This window comes from Trichechus manatus, unplaced genomic scaffold (genome assembly GCF_000243295.1).
Source record: "Trichechus manatus latirostris isolate Lorelei unplaced genomic scaffold, TriManLat1.0 scaffold00207, whole genome shotgun sequence".
NCBI classification, from domain to species: domain Eukaryota; kingdom Metazoa; phylum Chordata; class Mammalia; order Sirenia; family Trichechidae; genus Trichechus; species Trichechus manatus.
The window spans coordinates 2,969,423-2,992,480 of NW_004444143.1; the positions used below are offsets into that span (position 1 = coordinate 2,969,423).

General features: G+C 52.5%; 1 protein-coding gene across 1 annotated transcript in view; it reads left to right on the plus strand.

The window, feature by feature from the left end:
• RYR1 (ryanodine receptor 1) overlaps positions 1 to 23,058 on the plus strand; it is a 131,783-nt gene that overhangs the window by 41,003 nt on the left and 67,722 nt on the right. Inside the window, exons 29-53 of the mRNA XM_023742308.1 lie at positions 10 to 53; positions 224 to 356; positions 1,743 to 1,903; positions 2,385 to 2,550; positions 3,382 to 3,468; positions 3,616 to 3,842; positions 5,498 to 6,110; positions 7,648 to 7,920; positions 8,267 to 8,467; positions 8,821 to 8,932; positions 10,621 to 10,761; positions 12,125 to 12,398; positions 14,852 to 14,972; positions 15,059 to 15,191; positions 15,604 to 15,698; positions 17,194 to 17,329; positions 17,520 to 17,706; positions 17,794 to 17,902; positions 18,868 to 18,988; positions 19,085 to 19,254; positions 20,470 to 20,690; positions 20,776 to 20,866; positions 21,803 to 21,943; positions 22,461 to 22,624; positions 22,719 to 22,797. Of these exons, the coding sequence (XP_023598076.1) occupies positions 10 to 53; positions 224 to 356; positions 1,743 to 1,903; positions 2,385 to 2,550; positions 3,382 to 3,468; positions 3,616 to 3,842; positions 5,498 to 6,110; positions 7,648 to 7,920; positions 8,267 to 8,467; positions 8,821 to 8,932; positions 10,621 to 10,761; positions 12,125 to 12,398; positions 14,852 to 14,972; positions 15,059 to 15,191; positions 15,604 to 15,698; positions 17,194 to 17,329; positions 17,520 to 17,706; positions 17,794 to 17,902; positions 18,868 to 18,988; positions 19,085 to 19,254; positions 20,470 to 20,690; positions 20,776 to 20,866; positions 21,803 to 21,943; positions 22,461 to 22,624; positions 22,719 to 22,797 (4,200 nt within the window). The remainder of the gene's footprint in view (positions 1 to 9; positions 54 to 223; positions 357 to 1,742; positions 1,904 to 2,384; positions 2,551 to 3,381; positions 3,469 to 3,615; positions 3,843 to 5,497; positions 6,111 to 7,647; positions 7,921 to 8,266; positions 8,468 to 8,820; positions 8,933 to 10,620; positions 10,762 to 12,124; positions 12,399 to 14,851; positions 14,973 to 15,058; positions 15,192 to 15,603; positions 15,699 to 17,193; positions 17,330 to 17,519; positions 17,707 to 17,793; positions 17,903 to 18,867; positions 18,989 to 19,084; positions 19,255 to 20,469; positions 20,691 to 20,775; positions 20,867 to 21,802; positions 21,944 to 22,460; positions 22,625 to 22,718; positions 22,798 to 23,058) is intronic.

The following is a 23,058-nucleotide window of genomic DNA, read 5'->3' on the forward strand; positions in this document are numbered from 1 at the left end:
TATTCCCAGAAAGCACCTATAAATTTGGATTACCCAGCATCCACAGGCATTGGGTGTAGCACCTACAGAATGGATCAGGTTGGGGCAGTTCAGGGAGTTCTCTCCCTCTAGAGGTGAGGCCTTGGGTATTAGAAGCAGGGTGTAGTTAGGATGGACGTAGGGAAGCGCTGGGGGGCTGGACTTGAGAGCTAGTTCTCACAGCAGCTTTTCTCCCCACCACCAGGTTCTTATTCAAGGCCAAGAAGGCCGCCATGATGACCCAACCACCAGCCACCCCCACCCTGCCCCGACTCCCACATGACGTGGTGCCCACGGACAACCGCGATGACCCTGAGATCATCCTCAACACCACCACGGTGTGAACCAGGGACCCTCGGCTTTGGGACCCTGCAGCATAGTGTGGGAACTCCCAAATTTCCAAATTTAGTGTTGCAATTCCCAAAAATGCCCGTATCTAGGTATACCCTAATATGCTCTGGAGACCCACAAACTACAGCACACACTGATTTAACCCTTTGAACCCCCACATCCATATAGCCAGGTGCTTAAAAATGGCAGAAACACAATGAAACTGTAAGTACACGGATATAACTCCCAGGGACCCCCAAATCCAGGGGGTATACCAACATAGACTAACACAAAAACCAAAACCAAACCCGTTGCTATCGAGTCAATTCCAACTCATAGAGACCCTATAGGACAGAGTAGAGCTGCCCGATAGGGTTTCCAAGGAGCGGCTGGTGGTTTCCAACTGCTGACCTTTCGGTTAGCAGCCAAATGCTTAACCACTGTGCCACCAGGGCTTCACAGTGTAGATCATGGACCCCAATATTCGGGTTCACTCACCAAAAAAAAAACAACAACTCGTCGCCGTTGAGTCGATTCCAACTCATAGAGACCCTATAGGACAGAGTAGAGCTGCCCCATAGGGTTTCCAAGGAGGAGCTGGTGGATTCAAGCTGCCGAGCTTTTGGTGAGCAGCCTGAGCTCTTAACCACTGTACCACCAGGGCTTCGGGTTCACCCATATGACCCCAATAACCCCAAATTTAAGAGCTACTATAATATATTCCTGGGAACCAAAAAATCATAATTATCCCAATATAGTTTTGGGATTCCCCAGTCTAGAATATTTTATGAGACTAGCGGTCAGGATCGTGGACTGCCTAGGTGCCCTTTGGGCAAGTCACTTCACCGCTGTATGCCTCAGTCTCCCTATCAGTAGGATGGAGATAAAAATTGTAGTCACCTGATGTGGTTGTAAGAGTTGAATGAAGTAATCCATGTGAAGACCTTAGAACAGTAAGAGCTATTTAAGTGTTAGCTATTATGTATTTGGTGGCGCAGTGGTTAAGGGTTGCGCTGCTAACCAAAAGGTTGGCAGTTCTAATCCACCAGCCGCTCCTTGGAAACCCTGTGGGGCAGTTCTACTCTGTCCTATAGAGTCGCTATGACTCGGAATCGACGGCAACAGGTTTATTGTGTATTTATTACTTTGCTGTAACCTGGGATGGGCCCTAAATTTCAGGGTATCACAAAATAGTCCCTAGGGATTCCTGAATCTAACGATAACCGGTAGACACAGAAACAGAGAGACATAGGCCCAGGAGGCCCCAAATCCTTCAACTTCTTGTTAAACTCCCAGGGGACCCTGAGGATCCAGGGAAACTCACTTACAGCCCCAGGGAACCGCAGAATCCCCACCTTCCCACACTGACCACGGGTCCCCCTTTGCCTCCCCAGTACTATTATTCCGTGAGGGTCTTCGCCGGCCAAGAGCCCAGCTGTGTGTGGGTGGGCTGGGTCACCCCCGACTACCATCAGCATGACATGAACTTTGACCTCAGCAAGGTCCGGGCAGTGACAGTGACCATGGGGGATGAACAAGGCCACGTCCACAGCAGGTGCTGGGGAGAGGCGGGCACCGCAGGGCGGTATGGGGCTGCCTGGTGTGGGGCCTGGGCCTCTGGGTCCTCCCGGCAGTGAGGAGGCTCTAGAGCTACCCCTCCTCCTCCTCCTCTGTTACCATTTCTTTCCCTCCGTTGCTCCAGCTGTGTTCTTTCTCCTCCCCTTTCTCCATGTCTACCCTTCTGTTTCCTCCTCCTTGTTCATCTTGCCTTCCTCCTACGTCACCTCCTTTCTTTTCCCTCCTCCTGCTGCCCTGCCTTCTCCGCCTTCTATAACCCCTCACCAGCTTCAGGAACTCTGGCTCCGAGTTGCTCACAGTCTGCGGTGAGGGGTCTCAGTGCTCACGTCTGCAGGTGGTGGGTGTTTCGGGAGGGGCTCGGAGGTCACGGTCTTCTGGGAGCTCAGGAAAGGGGGTGTCTGGGGTCCAGAGCGCCTCTGCTGAAGAGTCCGTGCAGTGACCACTCCTGTCTCCTCCAGCCTCAAGTGCGGCAACTGCTACATGGTATGGGGCGGGGACTTTGTGAGCCCCGGGCAACAGGGCCGGATCAGCCACACGGACCTGGTCATTGGCTGCCTGGTGGACTTGGCCACCGGCTTAATGACCTTTACGGCCAATGGCAAAGAGAGCAACACCTTTTTCCAGGTGAGTCCAACCCTCAGCAACCTGTCAATAGCATCCCCATTAGCAACCCTCCCAGACACCCCCTGAGGCCAGATCCCGGAGAGAAGGCCAAAAACAGCTCCCAGCCCTGTCCTCAGGACCAACCAGAACTGGGAGGTCCCTGGGAGAACGCCTAGTCGAACCATCTTTTATATAAAATGGGTAAACGGAGGTCCACAAAGGAGGGGACAGAGCACAGTCTTGACTTGCAAAGAGGTCTGTATCGCCCTTGGGCTGGGTGACCCTAGTCACCACCTTTTCACCAATCAGAGAACACCCTAGGATGGGCCAGAATCCTAAGGTGGGCTTTTTCTTTTTAACACTCTATCATGAAATTTTTCAAGCATATGGCCAAACTGAAGGAATTACACAGCGAACACCCTTATACCCACCTAGAAGCGTCTACCATCAACATTTGACTACACTGCGTTTATCACATATTTATCCACTTGTTGATGGGTGTGACTGAGTCATTTTTGACTCATAGTGACCCCATGTGGCAGAGGAGAACTGCCCCATAGGGTTTTCTAAGCTGTGATCTTTAAGGGAGCAGATTGCCAGGTCTTTCTCCTGGTGGAGGGACATGATGTATACAAAGACCCGGGTGACAGGGTGCTGGGGGGTAGGTGGCGGAGGTTGGCCTTTGCTGGGTCAGGGGGTAAGGCCCAAGGGCAACCTCACGGCCACTGTGGAGCCTCTGTTGCCCAAGTTTGGATGTGCAGATGCCAGCAGGGCCCCAGAGGTTGGGATCCAGAGTCAACACCACCTTCAGCCTCATCCTCTTCCTCACCCCGCCCACTTTTCCCTTGCCAGGTGGAACCCAACACGAAGCTGTTTCCTGCTGTCTTTGTCCTGCCCACCCACCAGAACGTTATCCAGTTTGAGTTGGGGAAGCTGAAGGTCAGAGTGCAGTGATGTGGGCACGAATGGGACAGGCTGGCAGAGTGGCTAAGGGGAGGGAGCAGTCCGGGAGGTCTCCCTGGAAGAGGGTTGGTGGGACAGCAAGGGCTGGAAGTCCTGACCCATGTGCGCCTCCCTGCCCCCCAGAACATCATGCCGTTGTCAGCTGCCATGTTCCTGAGCGAGCGCAAGAACTCGGCCCCACAGAGCCCGCCGCGGCTCGAGGTGCAGATGCTGATGCCAATCTCCTGGAGCCGCATGCCCAACCACTTCCTGCAGGTGGACACGCGGCGGGCCGGCGAGCGGCTTGGCTGGGCCGTGCAGTGCCAGGAGCCGCTGACCATGATGGCGCTGCACATCCCTGAGGAGAACCGGTCAGGGCCAGCCCAGCCACACAGGGGTGGGGCGGGTACTGCGAGCCCTCTGAGGTCTGGATCCAACTCAGGTCCCCTCCTCCTAGAACCCCGGGGGCTCCAGACAACACCCCAGGAGGGCCCAAGCCCACCTCAAAGGGCCCAGACCCATCTCAGGGACCCAGATCTACCTCAGAAGACCCCAGGGCAACCTCAGGGGGTCTCAGACCCACCTCAGGGGCCCAGATCTACCTCAGAAGACTGCAGGCCCACCTCAGAGGGCCCCAAACCCACCTCAGGGGCCCAGATCTACTTCAGAAGACCCCAGGGCAACCTCATAGGGCCCTAGACCCACCCCAGGGGCCCAGATCTACCACAGAAGACCCCAGGGCAACCTCAGGGGACCCCAGCCTCATCTCAGAGATCTTAGACTCAGACAACCCCAAACCCACTTCAGTGGGCCCTAGATCCACCTCAGAGGACCCCAGACAATATCCTCGGAGACCCAGAACCACTCCAGAGGGCCCCAAACCCATCTCAGGGAGCCCAGACCTACATCACGGAGCCCAGACAATACCCCAGAGGACCCCAAATGTATCTCAGGGAGCCCCGGACATTACTCAGAGAGGCCTGGATGCACCCCAGGGTCTCTTGGGCATACCCAGGGAGTCTTCAGACATATCCCATGGAAGTCTCAAACCCACTCCCGGGGACCCAGACCCACCCAGGGCTACAGATATGTGGTCATATGGCTAGCAGGAATACTCTGAGGACTCTGAACATGGCTGGGGATCCCAAAGCCATCCCAGGAGGACTCCGGCATGCCTCATTCTTTCCTTTATTCATTCATTCATTCCACAAATAACTCTGAGGGCCTCCTGCATGACCAGGCTGGAGACACAAAGCCCTTGTGAACTGATATTCTAGTAACGCTTCCATACAACTCAGGGTGCTCAGATCTCCCCAAGAGAACTCAGACCCATCCCCAGGGTCCCCAGACACGACTCAGAGAGCCCCAAACACACCCACTTATTCATGCAACAAATATTCATTGATCACTTTCTATGTGCTAGGCCCTGTTTTGCAGCCCTGGTGACATAGTGGTTAAGAGCTTGACTGCTAACCAAAAGGTGGGCAGTTCGAATCCACCACCCGCTCCTTGGAAACCCTACGGGGCAGTTCTACTCTGTCCCATAGGGTCACTATGAGTTGGAATCGACTCAACAGCAACGGTTTTTTTTTTTTTTAAAGGTCCTGTTTTAGGTGCTGGGAATATAGCAAACAACCAAACTGGCAGGAACGTCCTGCCTTCGTGGAGTTTCCATTTTACATAACCAGGGTACTCAGACCTGCCGGGAGGGTTTAGACCCAATCTGGGGGTCGCAGATACATCTCAGGATCACAAGACCTTCTCTATGGACTCTCAGATACCCCAGGGCCCCAAACCACCCCAGGAATGTATTCCGAGGGGCCTCCAGACCCCGTAGGATCTTCTAGAACCATCCACAGAGCCCCAGCCCCATAGGGCCTCTTACAGAACACAGGCCCAGCAGGCCCTGGGATTCCTTGCTGGAACCACCAACACTCACTTAAGCATCTCTTTGCCTCTCTGTGGTCTGTATTTCCCACCTCGTCTGCCCACTCTGCCCCCTCTGTGTTCCCCACCTCCGCCACAGGTGTATGGACATCCTGGAGTTGTCGGAGCGCCTGGACCTGCAGCGCTTCCATTCCCACACCCTCCGCCTCTACCGCGCCGTTTGCGCTCTGGGCAACAACCGCGTGGCGCACGCTCTGTGCAGCCACGTAGACCAGGCGCAGCTGCTGCACGCGCTGGAGGACGCCCATCTGCCAGGCCCACTGCGCGCAGGCTACTACGACCTCCTCATCAGCATCCACCTCGAAAGTGCCTGCCGCACCCGCCGCACCATGCTCTCTGAGTACATCCTGCCCCTCACCCCGGAGACCCGCGCCATAACGCTCTTCCCACCTGGAAAACGCGGGGACAACGGCTCTCGCCGGCACGGCCTGCCTGGAGTCGGAGTCACCACCTCGCTGCGCCCCCCGCATCATTTCTCAGCCCCCTGTTTCGTGGCTGCCCTGCCGGCTGCTGGGGTGGCAGAAGCCCCGGCCCGCCTCAGCCCCGCCATCCCTCTGGAGGCCCTGCGGGACAAGGCACTGAGGATGCTGGGGGAGGCAGTGCGAGATGGTGGGCAGCACGCACGTGACCCCGTTGGGGGCTCTGTGGAGTTCCAGTTTGTGCCGGTGCTCAAGCTTGTGTCTACTCTGCTGGTAATAATGGCTTCCTCCTTCTTCCTTCTGTCCCATTCTTCTTCCACGTTCCAAACAGTCCATCCGTATGAACATCAACCACCCTGTCATTTATGCACCCAAACACCCATTCATCTCTCCATCCATACATCCATCCACCTTTCAGTTTATCCTTCCATCATCCTACCCATCCTTTACTCACCTTTACTTCTATCCATTCATCTATCATTTATTCATGTATTTATTCATCTCTTCTTTTCATTCATCTATCCAACCAACCAACCATCAGTCTTCACCTACCAGTCCAACCATCAATCCATCCATCTTCCACCCACCTTTCCATCCATCCATCCATCCATACACTTATATTCCCATCCACAGTCTATCCATCTGTTTTCCCATATCTAGCCATTCATGCATGTATCCATCTATCCAGCTTTCAATCTATTCATCCATTCGTCCTTCCGTTCACCCATACATTTGTCCATCCACCATTCCATCTGTTCACCCACCTACCTACCCATTTACTTATCAATCTTTTCTTCTTTCCTTCCATTCATCCAACCGTCATCCTCCTTCCACCTGTGTATCCATCCATACACCCATCCACCGATCCACCCACTCTCCCATCTTCTGCCTACCTGTCCATCTACCCATACATCTCTCCAGCCGTACATACTCCCATCCACCCACCCAAGAAATCCATCAAATCATCCTACACCCATCCATCCATCCACTCATCCATCTATCCATCCTTTATTTCATGTACTCATTCATTCACTTTTCTAACCATTCCTCCATATATCCATCTATCCAGCTTTTCATACAAACCCTATTCATACATCCACCGTACTCTGCACCCCTGGCTATTTACTTATTTTTCTGTTTACCCAGCTACTCATTTACTTGCTCACACATCGATCTACCCATCTATCCATAGATATACATTATTTACCCTTGTGCCACCCATCCACCTACTGTCCCTCCACATTTATCTTCTGCATCTATTGTCCACCCATCCAGTCTCTCCCCTTCAAACTTCTACCATTCTATTAATTCATCTATCCAGCCACCCAGCCGTCTCTCCACCTCTCCACCTCCATCCACCTCTCATTCTGTCTCTCTTCATTCTTCTTCCCTTTCATCTGCCTTCTCTGTCCATGTATTAACATCTTCATTATGCTCACTGAGAGATGGTATATGCTGGGAGGTGTAAGGTAGCTATGAGGGCCTCCGTCAGGTATAGGATGTGCCTTTGTCCTAGAGCCCCATATGCTCAAGCTTGGGAGGAAGAACACTTGCCTGTGAAGGGCAAGGTGCTCATGTTTGGCTGTGTGGTCTGGGCCATGTGGGTGTGGACAGGATGTGGACCTGGGAGGATCTCAAGGGGGTGAAAGACAAGGCAGGGAGATGCCATTCCTGCTTATCAGAGGAGTCATATAAGGCAATGCACAAATGAATCTGTCATGTGTAAGAGGAGCAGGGCTGGGAAGTGAAGCCAGGACCTGATTATGGAGACCTTTCAGACAACGTGAAGAACCCAAACTTTTTCCTGTAGGTGATGGGTGTCTTTGGTGATGAGGATGTGAAACAGATTCTGAAGATGATTGAGCCTGAAGTATTTACTGAAGAAGAGGAGGAGGAAGAGGAAGAGGAGGAGGAGGAGGAAGAGGAAGAGGATGAGGAAGAGAAGGAGGAGGATGAGGAGGAAGCAGCAGAGGAGAAGGAAGATGAGGAAAAAGAGGAAGAAGAGGCAGCAGAAGGGGATAAAGAAGAAGGCTTGGAGGAGGGGCTGCTGCAGATGAAGCTGCCAGAGTCTGTGAAGTTACAGGTGGGTTGGTTCTTCCTGTTTTTCAGCCTCCATCTATCTGGGCTGGGAGACACAGAGTCTGGTGGAGCCTGAGGAGTTTGGACTTTGTCCTGAGGCAGTGGGGAATTGTGGAAGTGCATAAAGCAGTACAGTGGTGCTGGTTTGGAATGACCTCTCTGGTTGCCATGTGGGAGGTGAACTGGAGGGGTGAGACAATGGAGGAGGCTGGCTTAAGGATCCAGGTAGGAGCTGATGGTGGCTGGATCAGGGCAGGCCCATGGAGAGGGACAAGAAAGCAAGAAAGGTTTCAAGGAAGTCCTGATGGTCTCATTGCCATCCCTCCAATGGCATGGCTGTCCACCCACAGATGTGCCACATGCTGGAGTATTTCTGTGACCAAGAGCTGCAGCACCGTGTGGAGTCCCTGGCAGCCTTTGCAGAGCGCTATGTGGACAAGCTCCAGGCCAACCAACGGGACCGGTATGGCCTCCTCATGAAATCCTTCACCATGACTGCGGCTGAGACTGCCCGACGTACGCGCGAGTTCCGCTCCCCACCCCAGGAGCAGGTACCTCTGACCCCCTGACTGGTCTTACTGTCTAAACCCCAGCTTCAACCTCTCCCCCTCCTCTGAGACGGTACTCAACCTCTCACCTGTGTCTGACCTCTGACCCTAATGATACGTTCATTCCTTACTCCCATACCTCTCTCTGAACCAACCTGAATTTTGAGTCACCTGACCTTTGCTCCTGACCCCTTTTAAACCTCTGGCCCTAGTCTCCCGTATCTTCTTCACTAACTCACACTTTAACTCATGATCTTAGACTGAGACCCATAATTGGACCTTTGGTCCTTGACCTTAGAGTTTCTGATCTGGGGTCTTGGAGTCTGATTCTGACCTTATGTCTGATGGTCTTCTAGATCAACATGCTGCTGCAGTTCAAAGATGGTGCAGATGAGGAAGACTGTCCTCTCCCTGACGATATTCGACAGTACTTGCTCGACTTTCATCAAGACCTGCTGGCACACTGTGGTAAGGGGAGGGAAGCACAAAGAACCCCCCCACCCCACTCCAACTTTCTCTTGAGACGTTCCCTGAAGTTTCCCTGAGACTTCCTTACATTAAACATCTACAGTGGTGCTAAGTAACTATTGGTAGAATGAATGAATGAACAGATGTTTTAATGAACAGATGGCTGATGAGTGGAAGGATATGTTTATACAGGTCTTTGGGTGGATGGATATATGGGTGATGGCTATAGGCAGGTGAATGGATGGGTGTGTGAACTGATAGAACGAAGGAGTGATAAAGAAATAGGTGAAGAAATAGCTGGACAGACAGCTGGATGGAGAGGTGGTTGGCTGAATGACAACCGCTGTTTCTGAGGAGAAGTCGGCTGATAATCTTATTGAGGTTCCCTCATACATGATGAGTCATTTTTCTCTGGCTGCTTTCAAATTTTTCTCTTTCTCTTTGTCTTTTGATCGTTTGAGTCTGATGTGTTTAGCTATTGTCTCAGTCATCTAGTGCTGCTCTAACAGATACCATGAGTGGATGGCTTTAGCAAAGAGAAGTTTATTTTCTTACAGTCCAGTAGGCTACAAGTCCAAATTCAGGGCGTCAGCTCCAGGGGAACGCTTTCTCCATCAGCTCTGGAGGAAAGTCCATGTCATCAATCTTCCTTTGGTTTGGGAGCTTCTCTGCGCAGGAACCTCAGGTCCAAAGGACGCGCTCTGCTCCCGGCACTGCTTTCTTGGTGGTATGAGGTTCCCATGTGCCTCTGCTCGCTTCTCTTTTATATCTCAAAAGAGTTTGCATTAAGATGCTGATCTTGTTAACCTCATCAGTATAACCTCATCACAGTGATAGAATTTACAACACATGAGGAGATCACATATAATCTCATCATATTGGTAGAGTTTACAACACATAAGGAAATCACATCAGATAACACAATCATACAATACTAGGAATCATGACCTAGCCAAGTTGCTGCACACATTTTATGGGGGACACAATTCAATCCATGACAGGTATGGAGGTCTTTAAATTTATCCTAGCTGAAGTTTATTGAACTTGTTGGATGTGTAGATAAATATTTTTCATCACATTTGGGAAGTTTTGGGCCATTATTTCTTCAAATATATTTTCTGCTCCTTTTTCTCGTCTCTTTCTGGGACTCCCAATTTGTATATATTGGTACACTTGATGTTGTCCCATAGGCCTGTAAGAATTTGTTCATTTTTCTTCATTCTTCTATCTTTCTGTTCTTCAGATGGGATAATCTCTAATGTTCTATCTTCACATTCACTGACTGTCTTACCAGCTCAAATATGATGTTGAACCCCTCTAGTGATTTTTTTATTTCAGTTATTATATATTTTGACTCTAGAATGTCTGTGTGGTTCTTTTTTATATTATCTATCTCTTTATTAATATGCTGTATCTGATAAGTCATTGTCATTATACTTGTCTTTAATTCTTTAAACATGGTTTCCTTTAATTCTTTGAATGTATTTATAATAACTGATTTAAAAGACAAATGCTTCAAAGAATGAATAAATGAACAAACATGAGAACAGGTAAAGAAATGAAAACCCCCCGAATGTATGCATGAATGAGAAATGAATGAATGAACAGATGAATGAATGAAGAAGTGAATGAGCAGATGACTAAGCAAACAGATGAATGACATCTCTTCCCTTCTCGACAACGTCCAGGAATTCAGCTGGATGGGGAGGAGGAAGAAACAGAGGAAGAGGCTACCCTGGGCAGCCGCCTGATGAGCCTGTTGGAGAAAGTGCGGCTGGTGAAGAAGAAGAAACCCGAGGAGGAGCAGCCAGCTGAAGAAAGCAAACCCAGTGAGAGCTGGGACCACCAGGGAGGGGGCAGGGATAGGGCTCCTGTGCTTGGGGGAGGTTCTGGGTCCAAGACAGGCCACAAGTAGCAATGCAAGGGAGGAACAGGTGGGCAGGAATGAGAGAAGAAGAGAGGAGGGCTGAGGTGAGAGGACACTTGCTGGTAGCATGGCCCAAATGTGGGGGGCGCATACTACGTGTGTTGGACCATCAACCTTGGGATGGTGGCTTCCATGTCCTCGTGGCCTTGCTTTGCTTTGCTTTTCTCTCGTGGTGAAAAGATCGCCATGCTAAGGAATTAGAAAAACAGTTATGCTCAATGTTGGGCAAATGTGTCATTAGGCAAATGATGTATTAGCCACCTCTAACAAGGGCAGAGTCCCTAGTGTTGGTACAGGATTTATTCTACAACATTCGAGAAACTTTTGTTGGGCCAACTCTGTGGCAGGCATTGTTAGCAGGGTAGGGAATACAGTGGGGAGAAAAAATCAAAGCCCTTGCCCTCAAGGATTTGAGAATATTATAACAAGTAAGCATATACAAATTTAGATATACCGTGACTTTGGACATGCTATCAGGAGGGATCAGTCCCGGGAGAAGGACATCATGCTTGGTAAAGTAGCGGGTCAGTGAAAAAGAGGAAGACCCTCAACGAGATGGATTGACACAGTGGTTACAACAAGGGGCTCAAGCATAGCAGTGATCATGAGGGTGGCGCAGGACTGGGCAGTGTTTCATTCTGTTGTACGTAGGGTCACTGGGAGTCGGAACCGACTCGACGGCACCTAACAACAACATAATGTCAGGTGGTCATCGGTCTTCTCTCCCAGAAATACTGGTAAGGAAGGAGTTGGGAGAGAAGGAGAGACAGAAAGATAAATGGATGCTGGATGTAGGGGAGGAAGGTCCCAGGGAGACTAGCAGGGAGAATAATATGGAGTTGTTTTATCATCATTTTCAAAAGATACCAAAGTCTTCACAGTTTTGCTTTGTGTTTATTGTCTCTCTTGATGAAAATTCAGCAGTTTTTACAGAACAAACGCAATTGTGACTTGTGCTTTCAACGTTGCATGGTGAAGTACTTAATGATGCTTCTCTGGTGTTTTGCAGTTATGGAATTTATTTTTCCTTCAGAAATTGGGAGAGGACCCTATGGTCTGGGTATTAGGGTGAAGAGAACAGAGACTCTGGGATAATAGAAAAAAATCTGCTAAATCCACCCACTTCTGGCAGGCGGAGAGTGCGGATAGTTAGTAACTGAGAAGCCTTCTCAGAAGAGAGATCGTGTCTGCATTGTTCTGGCTCACGGTTCTACATTCTGTTCCTGCCCCAGCAGGATGTTCTGACTCCTGTGTTCCCTTCCCAGAATCCCTGCAGGAGCTGGTGTCCCACACAGTGGTGCGTTGGGCCCAGGAGGACTTTGTGCAGAGCCCTGAGCTGGTTCGGGCCATGTTCAGCCTCCTGCACCGGCAGTATGATGGGCTTGGGGAGCTGCTGCGTGCCCTGCCACGGTCATACACCATCTCGCCGTCCTCCGTGGATGACACCATGAGCCTGCTTGAATGCCTTGGCCAGATCCGCTCGCTGCTGATTGTGCAGATGGGCCCCCAGGAGGAGAACCTCATGATCCAGAGCATTGGGTGAGCTCTTCCTTCCTCCTCTGACTGCACATCCCCAGGGAAGGTAGTGGAGCCTTCCCCAGTTGCAGCCTGACCTCAGGGGTCCTCTGGATAAAATACTTAATGTTTCCTTCCCCCAATTCTGGCCCATCCTCAGCATGGTATACTCCGTCTCCCAGCAGGTAGCCCATCTCCCTGGGTAATGGTCCCCTTCCCTTACCTCTCAGCCCAGCCCTGGGGTAACAGCTGCGACTCACTGTGTAACTCTTGGCGTGGGGTTTACTCTTTTTTTAATTTTTTTTAAATTGTTTTATTTTGGTAAAAATATTTACAGTCATACATCACTTAACATCCACGATACATTCTGTGAAATAGAACGTTATGTGATTTGGACGTTGGGCGAACATGCCTAAATCGTGAGCAATAGCATCGGCTGATTTTCCACCTTTGTGTGAATAACCTTGTGTTTCACTTCCAATGCGTTTCACTTCCAGATCAACGCTTCTCCTTTGCCTCTTGCTGCTGCAGATATCTCAATGGAAATTTCAAACCTCCCCTCTCCTCACATGTTCCATCTTCAACGCGCTTCCACTTCCCAGAGTACACAGAAGCCGTGAAGCCAACAATTGCATAAATTTCCTCTAGTTACAGTGAGAGATGCAGTTCTTCCTGCCTTAGGCCAGTTTCTTCACCTGTCCGCTTCTCAGGGGTCATTTACACCATAAAGGAGAGACTAGGAAATAGCAGGATGCCAGGACTTGCATGGACACTGTGTCAGCAAATGTAACAGATAGATACTTTTTCAAAATAACGCACCTGAGGAGTGTGCTTCTTGGTTCAATCAGATATACGGGAGCAAACGGGCAGCTCCTGTCCGAAAGCAGGACAGAAGGCAGGAGGGGACAGGAACCCGTCAAACGGACACAGGGAACCCGGGGTGGAAAGGGGGAGTGTGCTGACCTATTGTGAGGATTGCAGCTAATATCACAAAACAATATGTGTATACATTTTTGAATGAGAAATGAACTTGAGCTGTCAACTTTCACCTAAAGCGCGCGCGCGCGCACACACACACACACACACACACACACACACAGGCAAAAAGATATATATATTTTCATATTGCTTGACTTTTAGGCAGCATTTGAATGTGCATATCTGAAAAAAAGAAAATCATGGCTCTCCACCTATCATTCTGACTTCTCAGGCTTTTACATGTTTGACTACTTGTGTTTACTCTGATGTGGGACCACGGAGGTATATACGGTTGGACGTTGCCAGAGCAGATGCTATGCGCCACGTGATTGTATAACAAAACCTTGAACAATTCAACATGTTTTACATGTACGGTTCAGTGACGTTGGTTCCGTTCATTATGTTGTGGAGCCTTCATCACCACTATCTGTTTCCAGATCCTTCTCCCACCATTAACAGAAACTCAGCACCCCCCCAAGCTAAGACTCCCTCTCCCTCCCACCCCTGGAACCACTGAAAAACTTTGGACGTTTGCCTATTTCAGATAAGTGAGATCATACAATATCTGTCCTTTTGGGATTGACTTATTTCAGTTATCATAATTTCATCAAGAGTCATCCATGTTATAGCATGCATGAGGTCTTCGTTTCTCTTTAGGGCTGAGTAATACTCCACCGTATGGATGTACCACATTTTGTTCTTCTATTCGTCTGTTGATGGACACGTGGGTTGTTTCCACCTTTGGCTACTGTGGACAGTGCTGCAGTGAACATGGGTGTACAAACTGGTGTACTCTTTCTGAGCTTCCGTTTGCTCAGCTATAATATGGAGGATGGCCATGACTTTCTCGTTGAGTTGTAGTGAGGCTTCAGTGAGCTCACGTATGTGGTAGTAATAGTAATAAGAAAAATAATCGGATTGAGCACTCACTCAATGTCTGGTGCGTCATACCCACTGGTCTCATCCATTCACTCAGCAAACATTTATTGAGCACCTCCTGTGTGCCAGGCCCTTGTTTAGGCACTTGAGAACACCAGGGGCAACGTGATAAAGATCTCTGCCCTACGGAGCCCACCTTCGCTCCATGCCTCAGTTTCCTCATCTGTGAAATAGGCATAATAATAGTTCCTGCCTCCCAGAGTGGGCATAAGGATAAAATGAGTCAGGGTTTGTAAAGTAGGGCAGTCCCCGGTCCGGAGTAAGCACGCAGTAAATGTTAATGGTTAACACAGTGGTGGTGACGGCTTCCTCAAGGTCTGGGGGCTCTCCCTGCAGTTGGGCCCCACTTGGCCCCTGGTCTGGAGCCCTGGTGGCACAGTGGTTAAGAGCTCGGCTGCTAACCAAAAGGTTGGCCGTTCGAATCCACCAGCCGCTCCCTGGAGACCGCATAGGGCAGATCTGCTCTGTCCTATAGGGTCGCCATGAGGCTATGGGTGGGAATCGACTCAACAGCAACGGGTTTTGGCCCCGGTGACCCCATGCCTTCTACCTGTCCACAGAAACATCATGAACAACAAAGTTTTCTACCAACACCCAAACCTGATGCGGGCTCTGGGCATGCACGAGACGGTCATGGAGGTCATGGTGAACGTCCTTGGAGGCGGTGGCGGTGAGTCCAAGGTAAGAGGCATGGGTGTTCCAGGAGCTCAGGACAGGGGGCTGCTGAGGGCAGGCACCGACCAGCCGGCTACCCTGCCTGCCCCCAGGAGATCCGCTTCCCCAAAATGGTGACGAGCTGCTGCCGCTTCCTTTGCTACTTCTGCCGCATCAGCCGGCAGAACCAGCGCTCCATGTTCGACCACCTGAGCTACCTGCTGGAGAACAGTGGCATCGGCCTCGGTGAGCACCCCAAGCCCGGGGCCTGCCCTTTCCCAGCCCACTCCTGGCAGCCCCTCCCAGGCCTGCCCTACTCTGGCTCCCTCACACATACAGGCATTCAGCAAACACCCAGCCTCAACCCTGGGTCTGACCCTGTATGGGCAGTGCTGGGGACACAGTGGTGACTGAGACAGCCCTGGGCCTGGCCCGCGTGGGGCTGACAGTGTATTGGGAAAGACAGACCCATCCCAGACAGCAACAGCCCAGGGTGGTCAAGGCTAGGGTAGGGGAAGCACAGCCCAGGGAAGGCACCTGACCTGGCCTGGAAAGGGAGTGGTCAAGGGTGGCTTCCTGGAGGAGGTAAGACAAGCAGGAGCAAGACAGGCTGTTCTGAACCTCCGAAGATCATTCTCACTGCCTTTCACGCCCACAGGCATGCAGGGCTCCACACCCCTGGACGTGGCGGCCGCCTCCGTCATTGACAACAACGAGCTGGCCTTGGCGTTGCAGGAGCAGGACCTGGAAAAGGTGTGGAGGGTGGAGGTTGGCCCCTTGGTTTGGGGAGGAGGTTGGCTCCTACCTGGGCCCTCAGGGTGCCTGCTGATTCTGGCCCCATTCGAAAGGGTGACTCTGGATGGTCCAGGGCCGAATCAGAAGGGCAGTAATTTGCAGGGACAGGACAGGACCCAGTTGTTCATTTGTGGGGCACCAAGGGCTGAGTGCAGATCCATGCTCCACAACTCCCAGCTCTCTGGCCTTGGCACTTGTCCTGGCTCTCTGTGCCTCTACTTCTGTGTTTACAGTGAAGGGTGTGGGCTCTGGAGCTCAGCGACTTGGGTTCTGCTCCCCTCCCCCAGTTGCCTGCTGTGTGACCTTGGGCAAGTGACCAGGTTCTCTACCTTCCTGTTTCCTCATCTGTAGAATGATCATAATAATAGAAACAACCTCGTAGGGTTGTTCTGAGGATTAAATAAAATCCTTGAACGCATTTATAACAGTCAGTGCTCAATTATGGTTAGCTGTTATTGTATTGGGGCCCTGGTGGTGCAGTGGTTAAGAGCTCCTCTGCTAACCAAAAGGTCGGCAGTTCAAATCCACCAACTGCTCCTTGGACACCCTATGGGGCAGTTCTACTCTGTCCTGTAGGGTCGCTATGAGTCAGAATCGACTCGACGGCAAGGGGTTTGGTTTTTTTGGTTTGGTTATTGTATTATTCTTCATTCAACAAATATATGTGGAATACATACTATGTGTCGGGACCTGTCCAAAGCAGTAGGGATATGACGGTGACCAAGACAGTCTAAAATCTCTGTCCTTGCGAAGCTGACGTTCTAGTTTGGAAGATGGATAATTAACAAGACGAGCAAGTAAAATGTATAGTGTGTTAGCTATTGATGAGTGAAATATCAAGTGTCGGGAAGGTGTCGAAGTTTAGATAAGAGTGGCCAGAGACAGTCTCACTGAGAAGGGACGTTTGGGTGGAGCGCTGAAGGAAGTAAAGGGGAGCCATGTGGACATCATGGAGAAAGAGCATTCCAGGCAGAGGGAACAGCCAGTGCAAAGGCCCTGAGGCAGGAGTCAACTTGGTGAGTTTGAGGAACAGCAAGGAGACCAGTGTGGATGGAACAGAGTGAGTGAGGGGGAGAGCGATGGGAGGCAAGGACAGGGAGGTGATAGAGCAGATTGTGTGGGGTCTTGGGTGTCACGGGGGGACTCTGGCTTTTCCGAGGGAGATGGAGCCACAGGAGGGTCCCAAGCAGAGGAGTGATCTGACTCAGGTGTTGACTGGCTTCCTGTGCTGTGTGTGGGGAACACACCCGGGAGAAGGGGGTGGGAACAGGGACGCCAAGGAGGCTCTGTGATGGTTCAGCAGGAGCCAAGGGTGGACAGGACCAGGTTGCTTGTTTGCCAAGGGATCCAGAGATAAATCGGATCGAGGAGCTCCAGGATGGGCAGACCCAGAGCCTTGGGGAGGAAGTTGGTGTGGTTCTGGCCTCTGGCTGAGCTCCCTGCTGGCCCCCAGGTGGTGTCCTACCTGGCAGGCTGCGGCCTCCAAAGCTGCCCCATGCTCCTGGCCAAAGGGTACCCGGACATCGGCTGGAACCCCTGTGGGGGCGAGCGATACCTGGACTTCCTGCGATTCGCGGTCTTTGTCAATGGTGAGACGAGGTCACAGGGCTGGGGTGTGGGGTCACAGGCCTGGCCTGGGCAGGGGTCCCTCAGAGTGGACACAGGGAGGGTCTTGGAGGCTGATGGGCCCGGCGTTAGCCCTTGAAGTGCTGGGCCGTGGGGCTGCTGGGCAGGGTTCCTGGGCAGTGCTCATGAGCCCCCCGGCCCGGCGGGCGGCAGGTGAGAGCGTGGAGGAGAACGCCAACGTGGTGGTACGGCTGCTCATCCGCAAACCCGAGTGCTTCGGGCCTGCGCTGCGAGGCGAGGGCGGCTCGGGGCTGCTGGCGACCATTGAGGAAGCCATCCGTATCTCTGAGGACCCCGCGCGCGACGGCCCGGGCGTGCGCAGGGATCGGCGGCGAGAACTGTGAGTCTCCCCAGCCCACTCTGCCACGAGGCAGCCCGCCCTCCGTGCCCCTTGCTGCCCTCCCCACCCCATCCGCCTTCCCTGCAGCTTCGGGGAGGAGCCCCCTGAGGAAAACCGGGTGCACCTGGGACACTCCATCATGTCCTTTTACGCCGCCTTGATCGACCTGCTCGGGCGCTGTGCACCAGAGATGCATGTGAGACCTGGGAGACCAGGGCGGGAGGGGGCCGGGAGGGCACGCGCAGCTGGACCTTGAATCTTGTCATTCGGGCATTCGGCAACATTATTTGAGTGCTCACTGAGTGGGTGGTCCTGGGCTAGGCAATGCTGGGGACACAACGGTCACCAGGACGGCCTCGGCCCTGGCCCTCAGGGATCTCCCAGTCCAGTGGGGGAAGCAGACCATCACCAGGCAGTGACAGTCCGGAGGGCCTGGGCTGGGATGCGGAAGGCACAGGCAGAGGGGTCAGCCGGGATGAGGGGAGCCCATGGAGCTGTGGCAGCCCAGAGGTGGCAGCTGAGCACGCTCTGAGAAGTGTGGGAGGGCTTCCTGAAGGAGGGATGTCTGAGCCAGGAGTTGGAGGGGCACAGCAGCTGCCAATGGAGGAGGAACAACTGGACTTGGGGAGCTAACGACCCTTTGCCATCTCGCTCTCCATGGGCTCATTTACATGAGAATAGACTCTCTATAAATAAGAAACTCAAAGAGTCATAGAGGTTGTTGAGTTTTAGCCCTACACCCACAGGAAAAGGAAGAGGCAATTTCACAAAGAATATAGAGCTTCAACTGAGATGTATTTCCAGAGAGCAATAAATTATGAAGTGAGGTATCCAATCAGCTCCCATTGGAACTGAAAGTTGCTTTCAGAAAACACAGCAACAGCCTCTGAAGTCCTGGTGTTTCACAAGCCCCCTTTGTTGAAGTGCTCTTAGCAACGACAGTTTGCTGGTGTAGCAGACAGCTTGGAGGAAGGAAGCCTCTCTTGCTGAGATTTCTTTCCCAGGGGTTAGAAGGGCCCACAGTTTTGGGCCCAGTGCTGGGATTCTAGAGTTAGCTGCACGAGACGGAGGTCAGCTCTAACCTGCCAGTGTGGCGGGAAGGGGTGGAATAGCGATGACCACATGGGGTCCCCGATGATGTGCCCACCCGCCCGCTTCCAGCTGATCCAAGCCGGCAAGGGTGAAGCCCTTCGGATCCGCGCCATCCTGCGCTCCCTCGTGCCCCTGGACGACCTCGTGGGCATCATCAGTCTCCCGCTGCAGATCCCCACCCTGGGCAAAGGTGTGGAGGGTTGGGACTCAGCAAGGGGGCGATGCCAGGGAGGGGGTGGGTGGGTTCAGGAGGGCATCCCTGACCCCCTGCCCTCCCCGCCCACAGACGGAGCTCTGGTACAGCCAAAGATGTTGGCATCCTTTGTGCCGGACCACAAGGCATCCATGGTTCTCTTCCTGGACCGCGTGTATGGCATCGAGAACCAGGACTTCTTACTACACGTGCTGGATGTGGGGTTCCTGCCCGACATGAGGGCGGCTGCCTCGCTGGACACGGTGAGCAGCCCTGGCCAGCCTGGCCACGCTCCCCGCCTCCAGACAGGGATGTGAGATGGGCCACGGGAACCCCAGTGGCAGCAGTAGCACTTCTGTTTGATCTCGGATCTCACACATATCATAGCCCTCCACCCCCGTATCAAGATAGAAAACAAAAACCAAGAAAAACTCTGGGTTCTGGGATTGGGAGGGTGGGAGTCTCCAAAACTCAGGTTATAGGAATAATCATTCTCAGTGATGGCTCAGCACCATGGACAGTCAAAGACCTGCGCACAACGAGAAGAGCGACAGAAGGGGGCAGGACAAACACTCTGAGGACTGAGAATAGGCCACTGGTTTAGCAGGATGGAGGTCCCTGGGGACCTCAGCAGGCAGTTTCCAGGCGGTGGGAAGAGTGGGGCCTAATTGGAGAGGGCCTAAGAGAGCTGGGAGCAGAGGTGTTGGAGACAGGGAGTGGAGACCGTTCCTCACCCGAGTCGCTGACCGTGAGGCCGAGGAATGGGGATGTTGCTGGAGGGTAAACTGGCTGAGGTTTTCCTTAAAATGGGAGGAATGACTGCCATTAACTGAAAGAAGAAGACTGGAACTCACATCTATGAAACCAAAACTGGTTGCTATTGAGTGGATTCCAACTCATAGCAACCCTATAGGACAGAGTAGAACTGCCCCATAGGGTTTCCAAGGGGCGCCTGGTGGATTCACACTGCCAGCCTTTTGGTTAGCAGCCGTAGCTCTTAACCACTGTGCCGCCAGCGTTTCCCTCAAATCTATAAGCACTGGTTTATAGGAAATACAGAGGACAGAGGAACAAGTTAACTCAGCACAAGGAAGCGACCAGCCAAATCCAAAATGTGGGAATTCCACTGGATAAATGACCAGTGTCTCCAGCAAATAAATAGCCCTGAAAAGGAGCAGGAAAGGGACATTTACGGACATTAACATCACAAGGACAACCCATTCCCAAATGGGATTTTAACCAACGCACGTATTTGGGAAGACACAGTTGACTCCATGGGTAACAGGGCCATGGGAGTTCATTCATCAGCTTCGGGACTTCTCCGCCTGATTGAAAGGGGTTGACTGGGAGTGGCAGGGCTTGGGGGAGGATCAGGAGACTGGGACTTTTACCCAGAGTTGTCCAGGACAAGTGCCAGGGCAGCGGTAGGGATGCGCGCGCCAGCGGACCTGAGGTCCCCACCCTGCCCCGTGCCCCAGGCCACTTGCAGCACCACGGAGATGGCGCTCGCGCTGAACCGCTACCTTTGCCTGGCTGTGCTGCCGCTCATCACCAAGTGTGCGCCTCTCTTCGCGGGAACCGAGCACCGCGCCATCATGGTGGACTCCATGCTTCACACCGTGTACCGCCTGTCCCGCGGCCGCTCGCTCACGAAGGCGCAGCGCGACGTCATCGAGGACTGCCTCATGGCGCTCTGCAGGTGGGGTGCGCCTGGGATGGGGCGGCGCCGCGGGGTCTGGCGGGCCTGGAGCCGCGATCCCACCGCCCTGCGCGTGCCTCCGCAGGTACATCCGCCCGTCCATGCTGCAGCATCTGCTGCGACGGCTGGTGTTCGACGTGCCCATCCTCAACGAGTTCGCCAAAATGCCGCTCAAGGTGACGGCACGTCTGCATGAGCGCGCTCGTTTCCACGCACCACCCGCTGGGTTGCTCTGCCCTCAAATTAGGGGGCTCATTGCGACACCGCCCAGCCCAGCCTCCGGGCATGTGGGAGCCCACCGTCCCCAGAGAAGCCTCATTAGCATTCTCGTTTGCATGCTGGAATTCCCAGCACATTCGTTTTGCATCATGGGTGCCTCTAATACTCTCTCGTTAGCGTTTAATTTGCCCGACCGTGAGCCAGCCCCTGCCTCAATTAGCATATATTTGCATGGGGCACACCACTTTTCCTAATTAGCAGGCTTATTCCCCTGCCCAGACCACAGGCCTTCCACTATTCAAATGAGTGCGTTTATTTAAGTAAACAGTTCTCACAGCTATTCTGAATATTTGTATACTGTCCTGCCTATTATTAGTTCATTTGCATGCTAATTTGCATAAGGAGAGCCCCCCCCACAACTCAGATATCTTGACTCTTTTGCATAATACATCTAAATCAGTCTCTGATTTCAAATTTGCATATTGGATAATGAGGCCTCTTCCCAATTACCGTTTGCATAGGGTACTGCTTACGTTTTATTCGGCATGCTAATTTGCATAAGAGCAAATCACTGCATCCATATGTCCATTTGGACACTGCCCTACCCATGGATTAATTACCATCATGCTCATTTGTGTAAAGTAGCACCACACCAATCCAGCTCTAGTGCCCACCCTGAATCTAAATTAGAATGCTAAATTTGCATAAGTGGTCCAGCACCGCTCCCCAATAAGCACTCGTTTCTTCCCTTATTAGCATGTCATTTGCATAATCTACATCTCCTTCCTAATTTAAAAGCACTGGCATGGCACCCCTGAGTCTCCCTGGGTCTTCATTTGTCTGCCATCCACTTACACCCCTCGTTTGTGTGTCCCCCTCTTGCTCCTGGTCAGCTCCTCACAAACCACTATGAGCGTTGCTGGAAGTACTACTGCCTTCCCACCGGCTGGGCCAACTTTGGGGTCACCTCGGAGGAAGAGCTGCACCTCACTCGTAAACTCTTCTGGGGCATCTTTGACTCCTTGGCCCATAAGGTCTGGCTCACCCAGGGGGTCCCAAAAAGGGGGCTATGTGGAGGGTCTGGGGCCCAAAGTTGGGGATTCAGAATGAAACTCCAAGCTTGGGGGTTCAGGGAACAAGGCAGTTTGCAGGTTTGGATCTGGGAGGATCTGTGGGTCGAGGCTCCACTTTGGGGGTTATGGAAGAGGGTCCATCCAGATGTCCATCCAGAGGTCCATCCAGAGTCCATCCAGAGGTCCATCCAGGGGTCCATCCAGAGGTCCATCCAGAGGTCCATCCAGGGGTCCATCCAGAAGTCCATCCAGGGGTCCATCCAGAGGTCCATCTAGAGGTGGACCAGTGCTCGGAGAGGAATAATATGGGGGTTGTTCGAGGGTCCAACTGGATCTAGTTTGGCTTTCTGGGATGGAGTACGTAATTCAGATTTTGGGGTCCAGGGAGGATGGTTAATGGCTGCAGGGTGTGTCTTCGAGATTCTGGGGCTCCAAGGTTTGAAGGAAGTGACCCCCCTTCCCACCCTGGCATCTGCAGAAGTATGACCCGGATCTGTACCGAATGGCCATGCCTTGTCTGTGCGCCATTGCAGGGGCCCTGCCCCCTGACTATGTGGATGCCTCATACTCATCCAAGGCTGAGAAAAAGGCCACAGTGGACGCTGAAGGCAACTTTGACCCCCGGCCTGTGGAGACCCTCAAGTGAGACCTGGGGGCTGGGAAAGGAAGGCTGTGGAGGGGGAGGGAGGGGCTGGCCCATACCTGTTGTCTCTTCCCTCTTCCTCCCCACCAACAGCGTGATCATCCCGGAGAAGCTCGACTCCTTCATTAACAAGTACGCAGAGTACACACACGAGAAGTGGGCCTTCGACAAGGTTGGCACGAGGGTCCTCCCTTCCCCAGAACCCCATCCCTACTGACCTTCCCCAGGACCCCAGCTTTCTCCTAGACCCAGACCTTCCCCAAAACCCCAATTTCCGTGAGACGCCCAGCTTTCCTCAAGAACCCCAGTCTTCCCAAGACCCCTGGATTTCCCTGGGACCCTCAGCCTTCTCTGGAGCTCTCAGCCAGTGCCCCGCCTGTCCCCCAGGCTGCTGCCTACCCCTTCCTGCCATCCTGGCATTGCCTCCACTCCC